General features: G+C 39.7%; 1 protein-coding gene across 1 annotated transcript in view; it reads right to left on the reverse strand.

Moving 5' to 3' along the window:
- rimbp2a (RIMS binding protein 2a) overlaps positions 1-20,034 on the reverse strand; it is a 73,817-nt gene that overhangs the window by 27,861 nt on the left and 25,922 nt on the right. The window contains exons 5-7 of the mRNA XM_053649435.1: positions 14,261-14,344; positions 4,781-4,870; positions 237-359 (exon numbers count right to left, since the gene is read on the reverse strand). Coding sequence (XP_053505410.1) covers positions 237-359; positions 4,781-4,870; positions 14,261-14,344 — 297 coding nt within the window. The remainder of the gene's footprint in view (positions 1-236; positions 360-4,780; positions 4,871-14,260; positions 14,345-20,034) is intronic.

A 20,034-nucleotide genomic window follows, 5' to 3' on the forward strand; every position in this document is an offset into this window, starting at 1 on the left:
TAATAATTTTTTAAAATGTCATTGAGAATCAATATAAAGACCTGAAGGAATGAAAATATGTGTGCCAAATGACTAAATGGTTGTCAGTCATTCCTGAAAAAAAGGAAAGGCATCCAGTATTTTTAATACATCTCGTCCAACACTTATGAATGAGTTATGACGGTCGTAAGTAGGCCCTACAATTAAAGTGTTACCAGCTTGTTATTATAACTGATGAGACAGTGAATGTTCTTCACCTTTAGGGCCTGCTTAAGATTCTCCAGTTTGCCTTGGAGCTCATCTTTTTCCCGTCTTGCCGAGTCCCTCTGCTCACTTACACTCGCCAATGTCTCTCTGAGCTTCTCATAGTCCGACTTTACCTTTACATGACACAGCGACAGGGAAGAGAAGTGAGAAAGACCATTTACAGAGCTCTCGTTCAGACTGTAGTGTGCTTACTGTAGTCACGAATCAGAGAACTGTTAGATAAAATCTGTGATGGGAAAGAATCCACAGAAACTCAGCTGATTCAGCAGCACAGAGTCTGCATTTTTCATGAATCATGAAAACATATTGTTGTTCACACACCCTGAGACATAAGCATTATTCTTTCTAAACATCATTAATCTTCCTGACATGTTCATTTATTAGGAGTTGCACTTCCTGTACTACACTCTTTACATCCAGACCGATAAAACATAAGAATGAAAAATCTGAATTTGTGATGATTTCTGAAGTCACACCAAAGACTGAAGCTGAATTTTAGCACAAACCAGGCCGGAAAATCAGTCCTATGTATCAGCCTTTCTTTTCTGAAGATCACTTCTTTACTATTGTACTGGAACTATGAGGCTCATAAAGCTAAGAAGTAATAGAAATTTAAGGCCATCGTTTTAGCCTTTTGGACATAATAGGTTTCATATAATAAATGTGTATTAAACAACTATACAAATAAAAAATGTGGACTCATCTTGTTATAATCCAAATCAATTCTATAGTACAGTTCCGCCTTTAAACTTTATGTCACGGCCCCTACCTACAGTGCTGTGAAAAAGTATCAAAAAAGAAGTGATTTCTTCTGTTTCTGTGTATATCTCATATTAAAAAGCTTTAGATCTTCAAATGAAATACAACATAAAATTAAGATAGTTTAATTGATAGTTCTGAAATGACGTAATTACATAACAAAAACATTGAAACCACTGTACTCTACCATACTACTCATAGTAAGAGACCTTTTAAGATTATGCATTTAAACGTTAAGGTTTTTTTGATAAAATGTATGCATTTCACATATTGCAGGGTCTGTATCAGTTTGCATGTTATGAAAATGGATACTGGCTTTTGGCTAATCATGTGTCGAATTGAATCGAGATCAGACAACCAACTCACACACCAGACAGCCAAATGGATGTCTGCACTTGCCCCTTCTCCACACCAGGAGGTGGCAGCAGTAAGCGGTGAACTGAAAACAACCGTAGCTTTATCTTGAAGCCATGTCACTTTCCTCATCGTTGTCACTACTCAATCCACTTCTCCAACCTAAGTGCACTGTGCATGTGTGGCGCAAATCAGGCGGGGCACAGGAACGTGAAGAAGGTGATTTGTTTTTTATCTCTGTGTTTACCAATAACTTATTTTCTTTTCCTGAATACGAATGCAGACTGCCATGACTTGCTGGTTTGGAAAAGCTGCAAGTGCAGAATGTTAGTCTGATTGGCTGTCAGCTGTCGTCCCTCTGATGTGCTCAAGTGCAAAATTTTTGGCCTGAGTTGGCACTGGTTCGTAGACTTCATGTTGGCATGTTGTGGCTCTAAGATTCCAGCCCTGTTTAGAAGCTCTGTAATCTGTGTTGTCTCTGGAGCAGAATCACTCAGGGGGCAGACACATGCTCGGTCTCATTTATCAGGATATATTTCATCAAAGGACGACTGAAGAAACAAGGTGATTCGTATCTCACATTGATCCAAGTGTGGCAGATGAGAAAATGTCTGCCCTGATGTCAGAGTGCATCTATCCTGAGCGCATTTACTCTCTCTGTACCAGTATCGCTAACGCCTAACCCATATGCCAAACGAATCCTTGAACACAGAGTGGGCTGGGTGAGAGCGTTCGAGAAACAGGGTGGATGAGAGTCACTATCTGATTGAGCAGCAGGCATTTTATCTCCGGCTCTGCTCTGGGGTTTGAACAGATGGTTCCTTTTCACTGGGCAGCGAGAGAAGAAGAACAGGATGGGGATTACACTGAGAGGGAGACAAGCTGCAGCCAGACCACTTGGCAAAAAGCACCATCGATAACAACACCATTAGTGGCCGGAGCCCCAATATGCTGCTCTCAGACTGTTATCTGTTGTCAGTGGTGAGAAGACACTGGATTCAGTTTGAATGCCACCAGAACTTATCCAAATAACAGCTAGATGCTGACGGTAAACGTTAACCCCCTGAGTATCATGTTTAGGTATTGAAATTTCTCAAGAAAGATAATATTGCCTGCATACAGGAACAACCAGTCTGAAGGCCTGATGTATTAATCTGTTTGAGCCCACTGTTGAGTGCAGTTCAGCCAGATTCTGCACATGGCCAAATCCTGCTCAAATTGGACTTCTCATCCTCATACATATGCACTTGAGGGAGAATCATACAAAAGAAGGTGAAGAAATGAGATGTGTTGATTACATATTCTGTATGTACAATGTAAACACAGAGTTCTGTGCTAGCTCACATTAATATAAGCAACTGAAGCAGGCATCAGTGGCGACCAGAGGAGTAAAAAGAGGTAAAAAGATTACTGCGAAAAAAATATCTGCAACATTTTATGTCTAAAATATTACACACTACCAACAACTTTGATGACAAATGATTACAAATATATATATATTTATAACAACTACAACAATTGTGCAGTTTGGGCCTATACTTGCATGATATTTATTTATACAAAGTGCAGACTTTCAGGTAAACAGTGTAGGAATTACAGCACTTTTGTGTATGGGACCAAAATTATTCTTTCATTATTTCACTGACAAGTAAGCAGATAAACATGTCTACCGTTGATTTCAAGTGTGCCATTTGTATTTGTAATCTAATGCTGTTAACTCTCAATATAAAGTCCAAAGTGTATAAAGTCACTGCCAGTGAAGCAAGCCATCATTAGGCTGAAAAATCTAAACAAACCCATGAAAGAGACAGCAAAAATAATTAAGTGTGGCGAAAATCAACTATTTGGTCCATCCATCCACCCATCTTCTACTGCTTACTCCTTTTCAGGGTCACGGGGAACCTTGAGCCATACCAGGGAGCATCGGGCACAAGGCGGGGTACACCCTGGACAGGGTGCCAGTCCATCACAGGGCACAATCACATACACATTCACACACCCATTCATACATTACGGACACTTTGGACATGCCAATCAGCCTACCATGCATGTCTTTGGACTGGGGGAGGAAACCGGAGTACCCGGAGGAAACCCCCGCAGCACGGGGAGAACATGCAAACTCCGCACACACATGGCCCCGGTGGGACTCGAACCCCGGACCCTGGAGGTGTGAGGCGAACGTACTCAACAATTTGGTACATTCTTCAAAACAAAAAAATGACGTGACTGTTGACAAAAGCAGCAGGATGATTTCTGAAGTGTATATGGCTACTTTATATTATGTTATATCATGGTCTTACAGGTCTATGCTCCAACGACAGATGCTTGAGAAGATGAAATCGAACGCTTTATGCCAAAATCGAGGAAACACTGGAACAGGTGCCAAAATAGGATATTGCTTGTAGCCACCATCAAGGTGAAATTCTGCAACAGCAAAAAGAATGCTCCACCAAAGCAATTTGATGTCTCCAAGGTTCCTGTTTCCAATGCGCAGTTGAATTGAAGAACAGATTCAAGCTTCTTGGCACGGCAGACAAACAGACGGATGAATTGTGGCAGGAAATCCAATCCACGATTATTGAAACAGTGCAGAAACACATACCATACAAGAAACCAGAGAAAAGAAGAATGTGGCTGTCGGCAAAATCAAAATCGCCCATCAAAGAAGAGCAGCCAAAGCTGCCAGGGACGGCTAGCCGAGACAAGGCTAGAAGACTAAACGCAGAGTTTCAAAGGGCAACAAGGAAGGACAAAGAAGAATACTGGGATCAGCGATGCAACCAAATAGAGGACTTTCGAAAAGGTCACACCAGACACCTCTTCACGCAAGCTTACAGCAAGCTATGAAAATTCGAACTCCCTTCACTGCCCGCAAAGGAACAATCAAAGACAAGAACAGGAAGGTCCTGACTGACCAACAAGGCATAAGAAGCAGATGGTGAGAATACACGGAAGAGCTGTATGCAAGCCCAAGCAACCCTGAGCCACCCCATGACAACCCACTGGAATTGGAGCTAGCCATCCTGGGCGCTGAAGCAGTTACCAAAGAACAAGGCAACTCGTATCCCAGCAGAAATGCTGTGTCCTGTTCCACCAGCAGCTATTGCAGCGATCTGGAGAAAAGATCTGGGAAACTAGTAGGTGGCCAAAGGATTGGAAGACCTCATTATCAGTTAAAAAAAAAAAAAACCCATTAAAAGTATGTTTAAAAATCTGTTTCTTTTTAGACTGTGTTTCATTTTCCAGAAGACACTTGAGAACAGGATTACATGCTGAGCTGAGTTCACATCACGACGAGGTTATTAGTGGTTATTGATCAGACTGTGGTGTTGGATTGTGTTAGATGGATGCAGTGGAATCACATGAAACTTTTTAAGAGCCGAGTAAAAAGCATACATATGATTTGTTGATTAACTCCTACCTCCTCGTACTGCTCCGCCTTCAGGCTGTGACTGAACAGCTGGAGGTTGAGGCGTTTCCTCTCTTGTTTTGCCAGCTGGAGCTCATGCTTCTGTCAGATAGAAACAGGAAGCAGCTGATTAGCCTTGTGCAGTGCAGTAAAGCACGGGGTGGAGAATTCAGCATGCATTCAGCACGAGGAGGCTAGTGAGAACACAAATGGGAATTACATGATTCATCCAATCCAATCCATAATGATCCTCTTGTTCAGTAGTGTGTGTATAGTGATAAAACTCCAGAGGGTTCCACAATGGGTCATCATTAGACCAGAAAATTATGCCACAACTTTATATTGGCTCTATTTTTTGTTCAGTCTTAATTGTATCCTAGTGATATTGTATAACACAATTGTATTGACAGATTTTTATTTCCCCATTTTTTTCTAGCCAGTTTCTATTTGAGTGGTCAGAAAATGTAGCAGATTTATGAACAGAGAAGATATCCATAAATTTGTCATATGGTGTTATGGCATTGTTATACGTTTTAAGGAAAATTATAAATAGTAACATGGAAACCTACTTGAAAAATTACTTAAGAGCCAGATAACGTTCACATAACTCTGCCATTACTGTGGCATGGATTTGTAATGGCCATTCCGAAAATTCCTATAAGCAGAAATATGACCGTCCCTTACTCAAGGACCAAAGAAAATATACATAACTATGTTAGAACAGTTTTATGAATCAGCGTTAAACCCTTCACTATGTCGCAGTGTTCTACAGCAGGTCTTCATGCAGGTTTAGGAGGTTCTTTCTGAAGTCACCTTTGATAAATTTTTTAATTAATCTAAATGGGAAGGTTATGGGAATTTGTAAACGTTATTTGACTCGAACAAACCAAAGTGAGCCTGTAAACTGTTATAACACAATCTTACGCTACAGTATATGGCTAAAAGACTGTAGACACACGACCATTACACTCTTATGTGGGTCTTGCCCAAACTGTTGCCCCAAAGTTGGAAGTGCACAATTGTATAGTATGTCTTTGTATGCTGTAGGATTATGATTTCCCTTCACTGGAACTAAGAGGCCCAAACCTGTTTAAGCATAACGACACCCCTGTGGACAAAATGAGCTCCATGAAGACATGTTTTGCCAATGTTGGTGTGGAAGATGATGAGTGACCTGCACAGAGCCCTGATCTCAACCCCTTTTGGATGAAATACTGCAAGCTAGTCCTCCTTGTCCAACATCAGTGCCCAACCTTACTCTTGTGGCTGAATGAGCAAATCCTCACAGCCATGTTCCAAAATCTGGTTGAAAGACTTCCCAAAACAGTGAAGGTTGTTTAAAAATATATATATATATATAAATTCTAAGTCCATATCAATGCTCATGGTTTTGGAAAGGGATGTTCAACAACTGCATCTGGTTGTGATGGTCAGGTGTCCACATACGTCTGGCCATATAATGTATCTGTAGTTAGAATCAGGAGCGCTGCCACACACATGGATCCCACCTTAAATTAAACAGAGTATAATCACTATAAACATGACATATTTTATAATGGACACAGCAACAGAGCACCAGCACTGGTTATTGCATTGCACATCACCTTACTAATGCTCTTAATAACCCTTAACAGACCAAACTGTAATACAAGAGCATACTTACTGGCTTACAGGCTTATTGAAGCTAACATGTCCTCCAGGGCACAAATCCCCTTAGCCTGCACAAACTACAAATGAGCTCCACTTTGTCACCCTTCATTTAATGTGCCGAGAGAGAAAGAGAGCTATTAAAAGCAATGCTCCGCTCTCCACCATCATGCACATCTCACACGGCTGAAAAATCAGCAAAAGAATCAGAAATCATTCAAAGATGAAGAAAAAAAAAAGAATCAGCAGCATCCAGTCATAATCATGGTTAAATAATTAGCTGTTTAAAGGGATTGTGGTCAATTAATACGCAGTGTGTATTGATTACGCATCACTGAGAAAGAACTAGCTAAAGCACTGGCACTGTCTTTGGGTTTAATGTTAATGGTTTAGGCTGAAACAAGATTTTGTTACGTCCATGTGTGTGTACGTATGTGCGTAATTTAATTATATCATTTGTATTAGTGTTGGTGCTGTTGTGTGACTTTCTTTGCTTGTTTTCTTGTTTTTCTGTTGCTCCTCACACTGTTCTCTTTGCAGGATCATGAGTGCCACCTGGTCATTTTTGCAGCTCGGTAAGGAGGCGGAGGGAGGAGTATAAAAGAAACCAGAGTTCTCCAGCCGAGAGAGAGAAAGAGAGAGACAAACAGACAGAGATAGAGAGAGAGAGAGAGAGAGAGAGAGAGAGAGAGAGAGAGAGAGAGAGAGAGAGAGACTATTCGTGTGCGTCTGTGTAGGTGAAACAGTAAAATGATCCTGAGTGTTTTTCTGCTCACCTTGGTGCAGGTGTCTCCCGTTAGCAGTTTATACATGGAGTGTGCAATTGCTGATTTAACAAGTCCATTGAATGCGTTTGCTACTTGTTAGACCACGCCTTTATTGTAAATAGTGTATATAATTGTATATAGCCTCATGCCAGGCCATGTGCCCTGTTTTTTTTTTTCTTCCATTATTTTTGGGTATAGTTTATTGTTAACAATTATATGGTGGGAGTATGTGTAGGGAGTGGGATGCCAGTTTATTTGACCCTTGTTTATTCCTGTTTTTGACCAGAGATGGAGTGAGGGAAGACCTGGTGTCTTTATTTTCCCTTTTTATTTTGATGACAGGTAAGGTGTGCCGAAAAGTCTGTAGTAAGAACCTTTTGTTTGTTGTTTTGGCCGTTTCCCCTCCTGAAGCCTTTGTTTGTTTGCCTCCCACCAGTTGTAAAGAGAAATAGAACTTGTTACTCTTTTTGTTATCCATTAAATCTGGTGTCTGCTGTGCTTGGTGCCTGCCCTGGGACCTGGAGATGGGAGTTCTCTCCCCCCCCACATTTTTTGTTACCCTCCTTTCTGACCCCTATACATAGAAAGGAGAACATAACAATATACTGTAGTACTCGTCTTTTCCTTTGGCTCTGAATGCTGTATATTTTACAGAAACATTATTAACACGCATATTATACGACAATTTTACCTGTCATTTACATAAAAATGTATTTGGCTATAATTCCAACTTAGTCTTTTACTCAAATGCTCTCTAAGTCACATTCCGTACCAACGTATTTTAACTCTGTTTGAATTAAATGGAGAAATCTTGCTTCAATCAGAGAAGACATATCTTTAAGATAGAAGAGAAAGATAATCTTGAAGATTTTATTTATAAAGCACCACATCATACACCATGTAGTTCACAGCGCTTAAAATAATAATGAATATGAAAATTAAAAAGAAAAAAAAATCATTTAAAAAAGGGAAGTAAACAAGAAAGAATCATACAAGATCAAGGTGTGAGGTTCCATAACATTACACATACTAGGCGAAATCATTTTAATGGTAAATGCTAAAACGTTTTCCTGAGCTGTGGCACATAAAAGTCACATTTAAAGACTCATCTAAAGTACACTGTAACACCCCTACAACGGGTTGTACCATTTTAACCCTTTGTTGGTGGTGACTTTGCTGACGCTGCCTCAGGCTCGACTCCCTCATCTGTTATAAAGAGAAAATTAAGAATCAAGACAAAACTTTTACAGCTAGATAATTCTTGTAATTTAAATGGAACACTGATAACTGAAATATGTGTCTGACTGTCTGATATTATGCAGCTTTGATTGTCCTGATTAGGACCTATCCTAAATTAACCTGAGAGAAAAACGAACACCAAATATCAGTGTATGACTCTGCTATTACTGAAGCATTCATTTGCTAAACTGTAAAACCGAAGAACAGAGCACAGTTTTACGGAGTTTTTATGGAGCCACTTTTAAAGCCACTTGCTGTCGTTCGGATCTGACTAAGCGTTCAGTCTCCTCCTGGCTGCTTCATATGTCAAAGCGCATCAGCACCGACATGACAGCTTCTGTACACTGGGACACTGAACACAACATGGCCTGGCACAAATCTCCTGTGAGGACGTTTATTTGTGAGAATGCAGCTGGGAACCTTCAGGACATCATGTTCCATCTCATCAAACCACCAAATACTTCAAAGTATAGTTCAGAAATAAAAGTTACAACCTAGTCCAAATGTGGTGGAGCTGCCAGTTTTTCAATGACGTAAACAAACATAAATAAAACATCACCATTTAGACGCGTACTCAAAAGTTAAAGCAGCGCCCATACTGGACATTCAGAATCACTAATTTATACAATAATGTCCTATGCCCTGCCCCTTAGGCCCCGCCTCTCAAAGTTTAAAGGCAGAACTGTTGCAGAAATTGAAGTAGAAGTAAAATGGAAGGAAAGTGAACTGGATGAAAAGTTCCACTGCAGACTTAAATTTACAAAAGCTTTTCAATGGGACACAAATATATGAACACGATTTTGAAGGAAAGGAGAGTATATAAAAAGGTGTGTGTGTGTGTGTGTGTGTGTGAGAGAGAGAGAGAGAAAGAGAGAGAGAAAGAGAGAGAGTTACATATTTTGTTTGCTCCTTATTAAATTTAGTTTAGTTATTTCCAGTTGTGTTTATTTGTTTGTTTGTTTATTTACTCTGATTTGTGATTGTAAGTGTTAATGAAGTGATGCGTTTGTGTTGTACTCCCAAAGATATTTTTTTAACTATCTGTTCATTCTGTACTCGCTCTTGCAACAACGTCACGTAACATTCATGCCAATAAACCACTGTTTAACCACTCTTTACAACCATGGTGAGCAGAAAAGCATTTCAGAATGCATAACACGTAGAACCTTGAGTTGGTTGGGCTACATCAGGATATAGTGGGCACAGGCTCACCGAAACTGTGACAGCTGAAGATTGGAAAAAAAAGAGTACGTGATGTTTTTTCAGTCTTCAGCTATATACTTTCAATAAGCTGCACAGTTCTGTATAAACTCAGTAGCCTGCTGTGTGGGAAAATCCCCAGAGATCAGCAGTTTCTGAAAACCAGGTCATCTGGCATTAACAACCATGCCACAGTTAATGTCACTGAGATCACGTTTGTTTTTTGAGATAGCATGATGGAGATTCTGGACGTTTTCAGTCTGCACTCACCAATATGTGTCAACACTTTTTGCCATTTTATTCTAAACCAGGCATAGATGTGCTATTTGGACAGACGAAGAATCAACATCAGACGTCACTGTTACCCTAACCAGGATGAAACGCTTACTGAAAATGAATGAATTCACGCTAATAAACATCTGCAGATTGAGAGAGAGAGAGACAGTAATTGAGACAGACACTATGAGCTGATCTTTAGCTTCCAGTGTGGCCCTCATTCCTGCAGATGCTCAGAGAAGCTCTGGTCAACCGTGCACACAGTCATAGAGAAATGTAGCTCTTGTCCTCCAACGGAGACAGGGCACATCAGCGGTTCAGGGTTCAGGCGAAATTAAGTTTTGCACTTTAACGTGAAAAAGGTCCCAGGAACAAAGGGGTAAGCTGAGGGAAAAGACCATCCAAAAGAGTTTAAAGGTCCTTATTATTCCTTAGTGTACCTGAAACACATCTCTAGCCGTTTTGTACTCTAAAATTAATTCTGTGTACTTTTATTAAATTGAAGTAAAGTGTCTTTTTTTCCCTCTTCAACTCATTCAGTAGTCATTAATATTCATAAAGCAGACTTCATTAATATTCATTAGCTTGCTAAGAATCTTCTCCACGAACGGAGAAGCCGTTTTAAAATCAGTTTTCTGGTTGAGAAATGAGGAGTTGGGAGACGAAGCGCGCTTAGAGGAAACAGCGTCACTAAAAATGAGCTTTAACCAGAGATGATGGAGAGATTTATGTGTCTGTGGGATACATAAAGGATTTATTGTTTTTGTTATTGCTCACTCCTTATATACAAGTCAGTATTTTCATTTCATATACTCTATAGATTGTGTGTGTGTGTGTGTGTGTGTGTGTGTGTGTGTGTGTGTGATGATTCACACCCCTTAAGTCAGTGAATCTAGATTGAGAGTCATTCTTTTTTCAGGTTAATCAATGGAGTCAGTCAGTTTATAGAGTCCAGTTCAAGCGGATTCAGTCACAGCTGGAAATTTCCAGCATTTCAGTGGAACACAAGCATTCAAATTCATGGATATACATACATGTTATGAAATCAGCAATGATTATTTTACACTACTCAGGCTTAGGACTGGGCGATGTATCGCGTTTTGGAGATATATCGATATATTTTCAAAAGCGATAGAGGATGAGACAATATCGCTAACATCGAGATATAAATAGATAGATGTTGCATTAAAATGTATTTAAGCTTATTCAACTCGCTTGATTTTTGCGTCTCTCCGCTCTCACACTCCACACGTAACCCTGCCCCCGCTCCTGTTTTCTGGCGCACTATGGAGGACGACACAGCCACAAGGCAAGATAGCAACAATGAGCTGGTTTGTAAGAAGAAAAACAATGGCTCAATCATTTGTCGGATTTAAAAGGTCGGATGAGCATCACAGCAAGGTAATATATAGAGAGTGCAATAAACATGTCGCAACACGTGTTGGAAGCATTACAAACCTCTTTCACCATTTACAACAGCGAAATAAACTACAGTATGAAGACTGTATTAAACTTCATGGAGGTCGTGCTGTTACAAGCCAGACTGGAAAGCCTTCTGCCCCAAAACAAACCTCTTTACAAGCTTCATTTACTCAGGGTGTGCCCTATGAAAAGGAAAGTGCCAGGTGGTGAGATATAACAGATGTGGTAGCCTACCACATTGCTAAATTCTGTTAAATAACGGAAAACATATTCTCAGACATGTGAATATTTTTATTTCATATATTTTATAAAGAAAGGATGGAAAAGGGAAGGATAACCTGTATGTTTACTGAAGAAGGATTGAGATGTGACTATTTTTGTTTAATATATTTATGTAATTTTTTTACATTTACATTTTGATATTTACAAAGCTGTGTGTATTCTCAAACAGGAAGAGGAACCCTGTATTTGCACTTTACAGTATTATGATCAATGTCTTATACATAAAGGTGTTTGTGAAACCTCACATGTAGTTGGCTTACAACTGAGCATTTAACCCACATAAACAATATCGAGATATATATTGTATATCGCCATTCAAGCCTGAAAATATCAAGCTATGACTTCTGGTCCATATCACCCAGCCCTTCTCAAGCTGTTCGTGGACAGCAGTATGAACAGGCTGCATTTGGAGAAATGAGTGAATCAGTGAATGAATCATTTAACCGAACAGATTCAAATGAATTGTGTCACTGAAAGGCTTAAAAAAAAAGCCTCATATCTAGCTATCACTTTGTTTATCTATCTAACTTAATCTCACTAGAGTGCTGTGTGCATCATCCTAAATCACATACTAATACCCTAAACAGTGATGGAAAATATTGTGTTACTTTATGGAGTGGAGCAGCTTCTATATAGCTATTAGGAATTGACCGCTACAATCCAATTACAGTTTGTTACTCAAATGAATGTCTTGCATGATACAGATCAAGTTTGTGATTTAAATGCCATGTAGTGATGTGAATTTTGGCTCTCCTGGCTAAGGGAAGTACATCACGTTTCAGTTCGTAAACATGGACAAAGAGAACACTGAAAAACAGGTGCAAAAAAAAAAACAACAAAAAACAGGAAAGAAAAATGTCATTACATAATATAGGACCTTTAATAACCTCAAACAAAGACAATAAAGTCGCAGACTTGAGTGAGCAGCTGTATGGTTTGTCCCTCAGCGCGGTAAAACACTGCCTCATTATTCCTCCCCCTGAGATCTGTGCTTCATAAGGAGGCCAAGCGTCACATTTCCTCAAGTTTGCATTGCACCACCAACACAGAATCCAATAATAAAATGCTGCCTGCGTTTATATATGCAGCTCAGCTCCTATGCTGTCGCTCAATCCATATCTGAACCTGAGGGTCAGAGTCAATTTCAGCTTGGGACACAGCTGCATTTCTGCGCACCTATAAAAGGTTATAAAATGTACAGATAATTCATTTCTCACTGCTTTTCCTTCTGATTAGAGGGTTGGGAATTTACTGTTGTGTCCTTAAATAATGTCCCTAAGGCTCAAGTATTCATTTGCGTCCTGTTTGAAAGTCCTTTCCAAAGTCCGTGAATAAGTGTAAAATCCAAAAATATTAACTTACGTCATATTAGCATGATAATATATCCCTGAACATATCCCTTGTAATGTCTATAATATAATAAACATATAATGCCTTAGAGACTACTGAAATTAGCCAAAGTATCTGCCAATCTAAGGCAATTTCAAGCTTGAAATGAATAAAAAGTGTCTAAAAATAGACTTACTATACCTATATTTGGTTTATAATAATCTCATAATAAGAAATATTAGATAATTTGGCCTTGCTGAGATTGCAAAAAAATTTTTCAGTGACTCGGCGACCCTGCTACGAGACATTACTCCACTAGAATGTATTTGCAAGGTGTTTGGTATAAATAACTGAGAGTTGATGTGAGGACACTTGGTCCACGGAGGCTGGTTCATATTACATAACAATAAATTCCCAGAGTCCTCTCTGACACCACAACCCCTGATATCCAGTATATCATCTTTAATCCATGCTGTTGTCCTGTCTATGTCCGCGTCTAAGCCACCTCTGAGTCATGAAGGGGATTAAATAAAATTACAACAGAAAATCTGGGTCCCTGATATTTTAGGACTCATTACGATGAGTGTACTTCTGACTACAGAATAACTGGAGAGTAATTGATTTCCAGTTTAATAAATTCTTAATGTGTCTCTGCAAACAGGCACTAAGCAACTCGAATTTACTGTCATTCATTTAGTACATAACAGCTCTTTAACTGCTAGTAAATGAGCTGTTTTCTCGCTGATGGATATAAGTGGGAGTTCGATATCATAGTCTTGATTTAGCTCCTCAAATTTCACTGATTTCTTTAGCAGCAAACAAACCTGTCAGAATATAACATTTGTTGTTTTTGACCAACATTAAAACGTACACAATGTAAGTTTTGGCCCTATTTTATTAAAAAATAAAACCGCATACATTTTGTGGAAGAACACTGTGCTTGGTTGTGCTTCAGCTCTACATATTTGTGTGGATGAATATAGTTTGCTGCATCAGTCAGTGTGAGGGAAAATGGATCTACACCAAATTTCAGATCAACTGGATCTACGGGTCCTGACAAACAGTTATTTGAAAGTAACTACCTGCTGAACATGCATTTTGTACGAATACATGCAAGCCATTATGAGCTCCTGAAGAAGCACCTTTAAAGAAGAACAAGAAGCAGAAGAAGAACAAGAAAGTTCCTCTTGCTTGGCCTCTAATGAGCCTTATCACACGTTCCTGCAGCACAAACTGCTCTGGTCTGTCTGGAAGAGACCACGCCTCCACACAGACATTTGAGAAGGGAATTGAAAGTGTCGTGGAGAAAAGGTGAGCTGATTAAACTTACTAAACTCTGGCATGCTGAGATCTTGTTCTTAACCTCCCGCTCGAGAAGCTGACACCTCTTCCCCCTCTCACTCACTTCTGTTTCCTGTTGGGGGAAAAAAAAATCTCAGTCTTTAAAGGCGGCGTCTTTAGTTTTGCCTTCAAACAACATCTACAAGCTCTGTAATTTTTTCAAACAATCGGCTTGAGCAGTAACTGTGTTTACAACGTTTTCCAACTTTTTAACAATGAAACTAAAAAGACTTTATTCAATGCACTTTTATACACACACTTGACTTCCTAATATTGCGTGGTGTCATTTAATGTATCCCACATTTGAGGTAAAGATAGACAATTTACTGTAGATATTTTATTTCCAAATTGTCATTGTTGTTTAATTCCTTTAATCATCTGACTGAGTTCTGCAAGTCAGTTTGGATAAAAGCATCAGCTGAGGGACTGAGGGAATAATCTGAGAAGTTTTCCACTTCCTACATTACCGTTTGACTATCTGATGTTAGCGGTGAAGTGGGATTTAGCCCTCGAATTCATCTCTACCTAAAGAGATCAATGCAGCAATGCTTCAGACATTCCGTCTGTCCGGCTCTCTCACCTCCTCATCTGTTCACTCTGCTCAAGCAGATCAGGTCTTAAAGCTTTAATGTTCATGCTAATTGCTGAGCCAGGTCTCTGCTGTAACCGTGTTGTATAGTTGCGTTGCATTCTGAGACTCTGAGTCCAATGTTTGCTGTCTCCACTACGTCTACTGGATTTCTCATTAATATGACGTTGAACTTCATTGGAAATCATGATGATCGGTTTTTGCTCCTATTAGATGCCACTGTAACTGCACTAACAATGTCCCCCTGTGACATCAACATGGCATACAACCACTAACTTCTCACTGGAATAACAAAAATACAGCAGTAAGCAGTAAATTATCACCAGAATATTCTGATCCATTTTCAGTCCTGCTTATCCTACACTGGGTCACGTGGAGCCTGGAGCCTATCCCAGGAAACTTGGGGCACAAGGCGGGGTGCCAACCCATCGCAGAGCACGATGGCACACATATTCACACACTAGGGACAATTTGGAAATGGCAATCGGCCTACAATGCATGTCTTTGGACTGGGGGAGGAAACCGGAGTAGCCGGAGGAAACCCCTAAAGCACGGGGAGAACATGCAAACCCCGCAAACACGGGGCAGAAGCGAGATTCAAACGCCCAACCCCGGAGGTGCGAAGCAAATGTTTATATCCAGTTTTTTTTTTTCCACAGTGCAATTGACAACACAAAAAAATCTGCATGCATATCTGACGCACGACTAAGATGTAAAACTGTGCTGATTATGTAGTGGATAAAAGTCTTTAGTGTTCCTGACATGGAAAGCTTTACAACCATGTACATCATCAGTGTGTGTGTGTGTGTGTGTGTGTGTGTGTGTGTGTGTGTGTCGTTGCTATAGAAACCTTTTCAGGTGGAAACAATAGCCATGAGAGCAAACAGCTGGGCTGACGTTTACTTACAGTTTTTCTAGCTCATGCACATTTACTCAAGCATGATCAGGGCTGCGTGGAAATACTGACAGCTGCACATTAAACACACCGTGTTAAACAGATTCATGTCAGGTGATATGTTAAAATTTATTAAAAAGATACATAAATAAAGAGTATAAACTGGGAAAAAAATTGTGTATACTGAATCTCTGTGTATTGAAATCTTATGCAATTGTTTTTACCCACGGTCTTATAAGGGTGCCAATAATTCTAACATATATTAAAATAGAAAATATAACTGTTTAAAAATGTCAAACATCTCCTATATAAATTGTCTGTAAAAAATGGAATTATTGTATGTATTTTTAATGAAAAAATGTAGAGTTGATGTACAGTATGTGCATATTTGTTAATGTGGTTGATGATTGTATTTGGGGCATTTAGAGATGAGATTTTTGCGCAGGGAGCAGCACTAGCATTAGGATTAGTCAGAAGTGTCTCATCTACATTCGCACTGTACTTTAGCGAAAGTATCTGGAGAGTGAGACGAGACTCTACACGGAGACGGCGTGGGATTTGGAAACAGACATGCAGCGTGCCTTCCTTTCTCAGCAGCTCCATCTGAGCTCAGCCGAGCGAGGACGAGAGCAACAGGAGAAGAGGAGGAAGGAGGAGGAGGAGGAGGAGGAGGAGGGTGGAAATGAGGATGAGGGAGATCCAGAAAAGAGCCGCCATCAGCGCCGGCCGCCTCCACTGCTGTCTGAAACATCACGCCCACACAAGGGGACAAAAAAAAAAAAAGAAAGTAAACTCTCTCTACATGCCTAGAGTTTTGCCCCACCCTTTCCAACTCATTCTCAGACAGTTTCATTCTCACATTAATATCACGCTTTAACTTTAAAGTGTCTCTGAAATCAAAATTGGTGTTTCAGACTTTTTTTTGGACCAGTTAGGGATGTAAACGAATATAAATACATCTATTCGGATTGTCATGGTGGTTTACGTTAGGCTACTAGTTTATATTTATACATTTATTTAAAAATGTTTAGACTTTGGGAAATTTAACCAACTAAACTTATTAGAAAATATGAGTGATGTAGGTTTATACCTCATAGAGATGTAACTACATATAAGTACATTCAGATTGAACAGGTAATAGGATATAAACCAATACAACAAGGAGGCGCACTATTTTTTTTTTCCCACAAAGGTTCACAGGGATCCCATAGGTCACAGGGAAAAAAAATCGTGCAAGTATGAGATTTTACTTAGAAATTGAGCTCTTGCTTGAAGTGTACATGTATGAGGCGCATGGAAATAAAAACCATGCTGGTTAACATGATACTAGCAGAAGTGCATTTTTTTCCCCAGAAAAATCATACAGGTCTTATAATAAAAGAAATCCAGTTTGACTAGCAGCAGCACTGCATCCCAGCTTGACAGTAGTAGATTCTGATCTACGGTGATGGAATATCCATCCATCCATCCATTTTCTGTACTGCTTATCCTACACAGGGTCACAGGGAGCCTGGAGCCTATCCCATGGGACTTGGGGCACAAGGCGGGGAACACCCTGGACGGCAACACATCGCAGGACACAACCACGCACACAACGGACAATTTAGAGATGCCAATCAGCCCAGAACACTTTGGATTGGAGGAGGAAATCAGAGTACCCAGCGGGAACCCCCGAAGCACGGGGAGAACATGCAAACTCCTCACACACAGGGCGGATATTGAAACCCCAACCCTGGAGGTGCATATATATAAGGTGCATATATAATATAACAACACCAAAAACTAACTGTTGTTTTAGAAGATAGCTCCCAAGCTTAGTCAGTCTATCACATTAGATAGAATGTTCCACAGGGTGTCTGGTTGAGACTAATTATTAACTTGCCTGAAACAGCCAAGGGTAAGAAACAGTAGGCGTTCAGGAGTTGAACAAAGTTTTTTTGCTCTGTTTTTCCCCAATGATTTCCAATGTTTCTGGAGGCAAAAAAAAAAACAAATCTTCTGGTTTAGAGCACACCCACTTCCAGTTTAAATCTCAATACAGACAGAGATCCATAAATTTGGGACACTAAACAGATACAGTTATAGATAGTGCCATTGTGTTACACTAATAGTAGCTGCCCCTTAGTGTTATGGACACCAATACAATATGATGTGAGAGATCAGAGGAGAATGACCAGACTGCTCTAAGCTGACAGGAAGTCTATAGTAAGTCAAAGAAGCACTGTTTATAACAGTGGTGAGCAGAAAAGCATCTCGGAACGCACAGCACATAAAACCTTGAAGTGGATGAGCTACAAGAGCAGAAGACCACATCAGGTTCCATACCTGTCAGCCAAGAACAAAAATCTGAGGCTATCATGGGTCCAGTTTCGGTGAGTCTACACCCATGATATCAACAGTTTCCTATTTTAGGCTGACAGGAATGGAACACACTGAGGTCTTCTGCTGTTGTAGTTCATCCAGCTCAAGGCTTGATGTTTTATGCATGCTGAGATGCTTTTCTGCTCACCATGTAAAGAGTGTAAAGAGTGATTATATGAGTTAATATATCCTTCCTGGCAGCTCAAACCGATCTGGCCATGTTTCTCTGACCTCTCTTGTCAACAAAGCATTTCCACCCACAGAACTGTCGCTCACTCAATGTTTTTTTTGTTTGTTTGTTTTTCCGCATCATTTTGTGGAACTCTAGAGGTTGTTTTATAACTGCATAAATGAGCAGGTGTACACGTGTTTCTATTAAAGTGGACGGTGAGTGCATATGTTTATCGGTGCAATTTTGGCTGTGGAGAATTGGAACAGAGTGGAGTTTGTATGTGACTTTTCAGATGAGTGTTTTATTAACTTGGGGTTGTTCAATGGTGGAAAACCACTACCTCAGACTGATGGAGAAGGTGATTCTGTATATATACACCACCAGTGCTTCTCCATCATTAACATTAAGTAACATCATTTTTATCTACCACTCAAACGCGTCACTGTGATGTTCACTGTGACCATCAGCGCCTCTAGCAATCGATCTCGCCTCACACATGTACCGTATACATCCAGGACCAATCGGGTAAAAAGTAAAAAGCAGTTCTGGTTACTTTACACTTTCCCGAAGGTTTTGTGTTATCCATATACCCACAGAATTAACTACAAATTCTTCCCTCAGAAAAAACTTTCCTCTCTGAAAGGGCCGAATCATTTATAAACAAACACTGCATGATTCGTTTAAAATAAAGATTTAACAATGGAACATTTGTCCCTTAGACTCACATTATAAGTCAGTTTGTCGTAAACTGGTTTTTGTTTCGTTTTTGTCTGTAAACCAGGGAGTGCAAGATCATGTCTGTAGTAATCACACACATTACACATGCAATACAGAGACTGTAAGATAGAAAATGCTGAACTATTCCTTTAATCTCAGACTCTCATGACAGTACGTGACTCTGCATGACCTCGTCTCTATCCATCTGCTTCCTGTCTGTAAATCTTCTCATTTTGTCTCCCTGTGCCTCTTGCTGTGAAACCATAGGTCTCAGAGGCATGAATTTGCTAACAAAAAAAAAAAAAATCAGCAGTGTGGTCTCTCAATTACACAAAATCCTAAGTTGTAAGCCTGTTAAAAAGTATTATTATTATTGGTAAATGGTCTGTACTTATATAGCGCTTTTATCCAAAGCATTCACCCATTCATACACACACCAATGGTAGCAGAGCTGCCATGCAAGGTGCTAACTTGCCATCAGGAGCAACTTGGGGTTCAGTGTCTTGCCCAAGGACACTTCGGCATGTGGAGTCACGTGGGCCGGGAATCGAACCACCAACCCTACGATTAGTGGACAACCCACTCTACCACCTGAGCCACAGCCGCCATTATTATTATTTTTATTATTATTATTATCAGTCCAGATCATTGTTCCTAGGAAGGAAAGAGCATAAAATAACAAATTCAGTTGAAAAACTAAATGCACTAGTCAATTAGTTGGGATATGTTTCATATCCAAAACTTCTTTGGCTAATGTAGCTAACAAACAATGGAGGTCTATAGCCACCAGTTTAGCATCATACATCCATCAAGTTGATTAATTAAGTAATTTAAGCAGACTTGCCCACAGTCAGTTTCAGAATTATTGCCACCCTTCTAAATAACAGGATTGTATAAAATACAATTACAAATTCAAACTATCCATTCAAAAGAATTGGAAAAAATACTTTTCTTTTCACAACAAATCATAATCATGAGACTATTTTTTTTTATAATCAGTGGTATTTTCTTTTTTAAATGGGTAATGTA

This window comes from Ictalurus furcatus, chromosome 18 (genome assembly GCF_023375685.1).
Source record: "Ictalurus furcatus strain D&B chromosome 18, Billie_1.0, whole genome shotgun sequence".
Classification (NCBI taxonomy): domain Eukaryota; kingdom Metazoa; phylum Chordata; class Actinopteri; order Siluriformes; family Ictaluridae; genus Ictalurus; species Ictalurus furcatus.